The sequence below is a fragment of the Eubalaena glacialis genome, chromosome 20, assembly GCF_028564815.1.
Source record: "Eubalaena glacialis isolate mEubGla1 chromosome 20, mEubGla1.1.hap2.+ XY, whole genome shotgun sequence".
Taxonomy (NCBI): domain Eukaryota; kingdom Metazoa; phylum Chordata; class Mammalia; order Artiodactyla; family Balaenidae; genus Eubalaena; species Eubalaena glacialis.
In genome coordinates, this window is record NC_083735.1 from 5,784,777 (window position 1) to 5,791,899 (window position 7,123).

Genomic DNA, 7,123 nt, shown 5'->3' on the forward strand with positions numbered 1-7,123 from the left:
GCCCCAATCTATAGCCTTAACTTACCTCTCTAGCCATCACCACCGAAATCTTGGGGTAGCCCACATGCCAAAGCCTAAACACTTTCTCTGACCTTAATGGGTTATTTGTTATTCCTTAAAACTCATAAAAAAACTCTCATATCATAGATCATGTCTGCCTCTGCTCACACTAGTCACTCTGTGTGGAACTGTCCCCTCCCCTCTTCATTCCACAGATTTCCACGATCGTCTTAGAAATATCATTTAAACTTACTGAGCCCTATGTGTGTACACTGTTCCAGGCTCTTCACTCATTTAACTTGTTAATTTAATCCTTCAACACAACCCTGTGAGGTATATCCTATTTATTTCCATCTTTTACAAATAAAAGTGGTTAAATAACTTGCCCAAAGTCACATAACTAATAAAAAATAGACCTGGTGCTCCACAGCCTCTGTCTTAACCAGTTCAAAATACTGCCTTATAAGATTCACATCAAAGGTCACCTCCTCTGAGAGGACTCCTACACTCCCTCAGGCCAAATTATTTGCTTCCTCCCTGATACTAATATATTTTTACCATGGCAGAGCTTTTCAGGGTGCATGATCTTTTTTCAGGTATTTATATCTCTGTACCTTCTATAAATAATCTAGTGCACAGCTGCCCAATAGATCTTCCTGCAGTGAAAATGTGGTGGCCACAAGCCCCACGTGGCTACTGAGCAGTTGAAATGTAGCGAGTGTTACTCACTTTATTTTATTGAAATTTATTTAAATTTAAATCGGAACAGCCACGTGGGACTAGTGGCTACCATATTGAATAGTGAAGACCTAGTGCATAGCAAAGCACCGAATAATAATTCCTCAAAAAAAAAGTTCACCAAGTGAATGAATCATCCGTGAAAAACACACTGGGCAAAGAAAAAACACTTGTATAGCTCTGTTTTTGTTTTTCTTTTTCACCACATACAGACTCACGTTGGTTTACTTGATTAATAAACATGTCTACGAATACACATTCAACAAAATATTATATAGCTCCACTCTCAAGATCTATCCCATATTTTATCTTGTGCAATAATATGTATTACGATCCACATTTTTTTTTTACTGTAAGACTTTTTAAAGGATGTTAACAACTCTGCTGTGTAAATATTTAATTTGTAATTGTCTGTCCCTGCTCTGCAATCCTTTTTTTTCCCCCTCTGTACTGTTCACTGATAAATCCCAGGTGATTACCTCAGGGCCTAGTAGGGACTCAATAAATATTTTTCGAATGAATGAATGAATCATTCCTACTGGGGCATCTTGGTGAAGTGTGAAAATCGAATTTACAAATCGCTTTCAAATATGTAATTTTTATGAACACAGTGTAATAATTAAGGAAATAGGTACGTTAAATTTTGTAGCCATTAAGCATCTATTCATTTTAATTTCGAAGATTTTTTTCATTGGCATTTTGGAACAAAACCCTATCGTTTCTAATTTCCAAACAAAAACTGTCTTTGTCCTCTGAAAGGTCCTCACAACCCCCTCCAGATGCTTGACTGAAACTAGGCCTTCGACGGGGCAGAAACCACGATATTCAAAATGTCAGTTTCTAAGGGTGGGCTCTAAATCGGTTATTCTTCACGCCAATTAAAACGGAGATTGAAAGCTCCGCCCAAGGCTTAAGCTCCCGGAACCGAGACCTCAGTGAGGCCAGGGAAGCGCGTCCGCCAGCCCGGAGCCGCAGGACCCCAAACTGGAGGACCCGCGAGGCCCAGGGCGCCCGCGCCGAGGCCCCGCCCCGCCGAGGCCCCGCCCCGCCGAGGCCCCGCCCCGCCGAGGCCCCGCCCCGCCGAGGCCCCGCCCCGCCGAGGCCCCGCCCCGCCGAGGCCCCGCCCCCGGTGCTGCCATAGAAACCCAGAAAGCGCCATGGCTGCCGCCGGTCTGGGAGGAGAGCTTTTGACACTGCCGACGGTACCCAAGTCACCGTCACTTGCGCCACGTCCAGCCGCTCCCATGCGAGGGAGGCCTAAGAAGTGTCTGGTCTATCCGCATCCCCCGAAGAGCTCCCGCGTGTCTCCGTCGGTTCTGCGCTGGCTCCAGGGCCTGGATCTCAGCTTCTTCCCCAGAAACATCAGCAGGTGCTGGAGCAGGGCCGGCCCCCGCCGCCTGGCGGGAGCCTCGGTCGGAGCAGAACAGCCCCGGGGTCCGCGCAGGGGCTTTCTCCTGGGATTGCCCCCGCCCACTCACCACACACACACACACACACACACACACACACACACACACACACACACACACTCCTTGCCTTCTTAGGGAGCTGACCTAAAAAAATAGGATGGAGCATTTCACTCAATCGGTCAGTCAATCTTTACATAGACTTAAGCTACTACAGACTGCTTTGGTGACTACAAAAAAAGTAAAAGAGTCCAGGCTCTTTCTTCAGAGACATTGGACATTAATACTAGTGGCAGTTAATATTTGCTCTGGGAGTGCAAACTAAATTCCATAAAAATAATGACTTTGTTGCAGGCAAGGAGTCTGGTTTACTAATTTCGGTATTCCTCGAGAAAGACACGCCTGAAATTTTCAGTGTGCGTAGGTATCACATGGGCATCTTGTTAAAATGCAGGTTCGATACAAATTAATAGTTTGGGGTTCATAAAAAGAGCACCATGGCCTTTGGTGTGTGTCATCTTACCAAAGGCTATTCCATAGCAGGTCCTCCTTGGAGCAATGGTCCAACAAAATTCTGTAAGTTGCTGTCAGTATGGGATATTAAATTGGTGTTAATGAACCGTAATCACAAACTGTGTAAGTAACTGCATTTTATTTCATTTCCTTATTGTTATGGATCAGGGATTTTTCAAATGGCTTCCTGATAGCAGAAATATTCACTGTACACTACCCACGGGACCTTAAATTGTCATCCTTTAAAAATGGAACTTCTTTAAAAGTCAAGTTGGATAACTGGGCACAGTTGGAAAAGGTAAATTAGCAATCAATGACACTTTTAACTGTTGAAAAGTTTATGTTTGAAGAGGTATATTCTTGAGGTCGTGGATTTCTCTGTATATGCGTGTGTGGCCGTGGTTTAGGACGCAATGCAGCTGGGTAGGCAGCTTGTTTCCGTGTATTGAAAAGGTTATTAAAGTTTATGTCATGAGTCACCTGTGAAACTGAGCATACTCATTTCAAATTGGAGTGGGATATAATGGTTGATTTTCTTGCTGAGTAATTATAACTTTTAATAATTAACATGTTAAACCTCAAAATATTAGTTGAGGATTAAAGGGGGATTAAAGTGAATTCACAGTAATTGGGGATTTTTATAGAACTTCTTATGGTGAAAGTATTCTCTTTATACTATTACAGTTCCTGGCGAGAAAAAAACTTAGATTACCTAAAGAACTAATCCACGGAACAATTCATTGTAAAGCCGGAGTACCTGAAATACTGATACAGGAGGTGTACACCTTGTTAACACATCGAGAGTGAGTTATTTGGAATTTTCTAGTAATATGAAACTTTTGATAATATAAATCTTATTACTAAAATGGGGCTTGTCAACAATATTTATTTTTTTATTTCCAGAATTAAAAGTATCCAGGATGACCTTGTGAATTTCACAGACTACAGTTACCAGATGCAGTTGCCCCTGGTCCCCAGATCGACAGCTTCAAAGTCTATTAAAGATAACATTAGGTTATCAGAATTAATAGGCAATCCAAACAAGCTCAACAATGAACGTAAAGTAGAGTTCCTCTTCCTTTTACAAATGTTGCAAAGAAAATTGAGCAGAAAACTGAATCCAAGTAAGTTTTCTTGGAAATAGTCAACTGGGTTCTTCCAAGCTTAACAAGGCTCTTCTTGAACACAGATGAAAGAAAAGCCTGCCACTGTGCCCTGATTCATAGACTGTTGTAATTTCATCTACTGCGACTTTGTTATTAGTTCAGTCATACCTATTACCATATATGTCTTCATATCTATCATATTATTTTGTGCTTTTAACTTGTTCTCTGTTTCTTGTTTTTGCCTTACCTATTTTTCTTCTTCTTTTGGACTGAACTTTTATCCAAAGACTTTTTTCCTCCCTACTAATTTGGAAAATTATAAAATTTCTAGGGTAGCACTCTCTTTAGTGCTACCCTAGAAATTTTAACATGCATATTTATCTTAGTCTAAGAGTAATATCTTTATTCTCTTCCTCAAACTGTAAGGACCTTACAACACTAGTACAACTGACCACTCCCTACCAGCCCCCTCCCCACTTCAGTTCTTTTGTTGTTCAGCATTTTCGTTTTGTCAAGTTATTTTTTTAACACCGCAAAATCGGGTATCATTATTTTTGATACCGAATATTTGCTTACATTTACTCTATCTCACTATTACTTCCACTCGCTGGGTCTTGTCAGAATTCCTGGAACGAAACACAACCATTCCATTTAGTCATCATTTTAAATGTCCATCTTAGTGCAAAGCTAACCTGTATCTCTGCTGTCTTCTTTGGAACACATTTCCTCTTTAGCCATGGATACCTCAACACTTTCGATTCTTGAACAGAATTCTGTTATCACCAGTGTTGATTTTTGAGACTGCTGATTTTAAGCAGCCAAAGTAATTAATTGTGATAATCACAGTTCTGGGAATGTTACTGACCAGGGTGGTGTTTTAAGCATAAACAGGGCATGGCTGATGAGCAGAAATGACCTCAGACACGTCTTCCAGCCTCAGTGAGGGTGAGCTGCTGAGTAGGTGATCTTTAGAAGGACAGTGAAACTGATGCCCAAGTGCTGCAGTTGATAGAATTAGTTAATAAGAAATACGGGAAGCATGGAAAATAATTTTGTCACTATTTTTATAGTATAAAAATGTTTGCAAAATGAAATAGATACTGTATGGTTTCATTTATATGAAATATAAAAACATGTAAAGCTAACCTATGATGATAGAAGTCAAGGCAGAGTTTTAGTTTTAGGGTACTGTATGGAAGAGACAGGAAGGGATTTTGGGGTGCTAGCACTATACTATTTCTGGATCTGGGTGATGGCATCCCAGGTATGTCTTCACTCCAAAAATTCATCAAACTGTAAACATATGATTTGTTCATTTTTCTGTACATATATTACTATTGAATGAAAGCTTATTGGGACATCCAGTGGTTAAGACTCCATGCTTCCAATGCAGGGGGCGTGGGTTCGATCCCTGGTGAGGGAACTAAGATCCCACATGCTGTGTGGCCAAAAAAATTTTTTTAAATAAAATAAAAAATAAATTGGCTGAATTAAAATTTAAAAAAGCTTAACAAAAGACTAATAGGAACATAGGGATACTGTCTTTAAAGTAACTTTTTTAAAGCAACTATTTTGTGCATCAGAGATGTGAACCATGGTGGAGAGGGTTATTAACCTATGTAACCACACTGCTCTCAGGAATATGATACAACAGATGCCTAAATAATTTGCTTAATTTAAAATTGTGGTGTGGTATTTTGACCATGGCCATAGTGAATTTTTAAGAAAGAATTTTTGTTTACATTTTATAGAATGGTTTGAGGTCAAACCAACAGTGGGAGAATCGACTTTCAGTCATGGTCCTGCCCAAGCCTCTGGGTGCAAATGTAATTCAGTCATTTCGAAGGAAAGAGTTGCTCCTGTGTGTTGTAAGTTTTTTAAAAAGTTTTTTCACTTGTTAAAAATGATGTTTTTGTTTTATTTTGTTTGTTTAAAATTTCAAAATAGTTAAAATGTTGGTCTAGGCATTCAGTCTAGAACGGTGCAGTAGGTTGATGTGTGTGCTTTTGGATAGGTGGCGGGAGCACGCTGTCCGCTAAGAACCAGTCACAACAGGGGAACATCCCAGGCCAGCGTTTCCCCGCCTGCTGCTATAGGAGCCATTTCAATTCCCATTTCAGCTTGAAAAAGTGCATCTGAAACAGGGGAAGCTCGTTGGCAGAGCTCAAAACTCAATCCTCTAGCAGCTGGATGATGAATCAGTCCTAAGGCAGATACGGACAACCTGCACACCTAGACTTCCCCATCACTTGTTTTACAAGAAGCCATGAGTTTAAATCCTGTTAATTCAGAAAGCACTTAACACCATAGCAAACTGTAGCCAAACATGGGCCAAAGGCAGCCTCTGCCTGACTTTTTGGTATAGCCTGCAAGTTAAGAATGGTTTTTATATGTTTAAATGGTTGACAACATATACCAAAATTGCACATAATGGTACTGAAATCACAGGCTGTTCATCTGAAAAGCTTCTAATTATCAAATAGAGTGGCAAAAATTAATTGTAAGAAAGGTTGTTACCTTTTTTTTTTTAACACTTAAGTTCCTCTCTTTGTTTACCTAAATCTAGCATCTAGCAAAATAATGCGCCAAGGGAATGTAGATTTCTTAGTTGTTACTGGCCCCTCATATTAGAACTGAGTCACCTAAAGAGTCTGAGTGGCCAGCTTGGATGCCTCAGTGCAGAATTCTAGAAACCGAATTATGAATTCCGTATATTTGCCAAATCTAAGCACTATTAAAATCACGGCACTGTTGCCTCACCTGCTTTCTGAAGCAACATCTAAAAATAGTTGAGTCATATTCAGTATCAGATGCACCAAAATAAGCCCTGGGTATTTTTAGGCTCCACCGATGACTTTTGGAGATGGTGGCACTCAGGTTTTGTATTTCCGACTACTATAATGCATGCTTTAAATATTCTGTTTACCAGGCATTTAGACTAACCTGTGGTCAGCCTGTTGCCAATCGTTCTGCATATGTCTGGTATGTTAGAAACACAGATGGTCGTGTACATATTTAATAACCACAAATGGATTTTAATTTTGTTTATTTAAATATTACACCAAATACAGGTAATGGTGGCAATCTACTTAAAGAAACTCACGTGAAGCAAGCTGGAAAACATTCTTTTGACTCTATGAAACCTATCAGAAACATGGAAAAGGAACCCAGAAGAGCACCTGTCTAATGGGCTTTGAAGAAGCGATGCCACCACCTCTTGCAACTCTAAAGGGATACAATCACCTAGTCTTGGATATATTTCAATAATAAGTAAATTAAAGGGGTGTCTTATCTATAGTTGGGCTGAAGAAGGTATTTTTTAATTCAATTCAACAACCATTTATTCAACACCTGCACCTA

General features: G+C 40.1%; 1 protein-coding gene across 1 annotated transcript; it reads left to right on the forward strand.

The window, feature by feature from the left end:
* The first annotated feature begins 1,895 nt into the window (after positions 1-1,895).
* On the forward strand, positions 1,896-7,123 carry SPATA4 (spermatogenesis associated 4). The gene is made up of 6 exons (XM_061177453.1): positions 1,896-2,107; positions 2,826-2,955; positions 3,342-3,460; positions 3,561-3,781; positions 5,515-5,631; positions 6,835-7,123. Exons 1-6 carry the CDS (start codon positions 1,896-1,898, stop codon positions 6,948-6,950), a joined length of 915 nt encoding a protein of 304 aa, XP_061033436.1. The 3' UTR covers positions 6,951-7,123.

What these genes read in the sequence shown, in the direction of transcription:
- SPATA4 (XM_061177453.1), top strand. Translation starts at nt 1,896, where the DNA reads ATGGCTGCCGCCGGTCTGGGAGGAGAGCTTTTGACACTGCCGACGGTA. An exon ending in GAGCAGAAAACTGAATCCAA is followed by an intron (nt 3,782 to 5,514) that starts GTAAGTTTTCTT and finishes TACATTTTATAG; the next exon opens with AATGGTTTGAGGTCAAACCA. An exon ending in AAGAGTTGCTCCTGTGTGTT is followed by an intron (nt 5,632 to 6,834) that starts GTAAGTTTTTTA and finishes CACCAAATACAG; the next exon opens with GTAATGGTGGCAATCTACTT.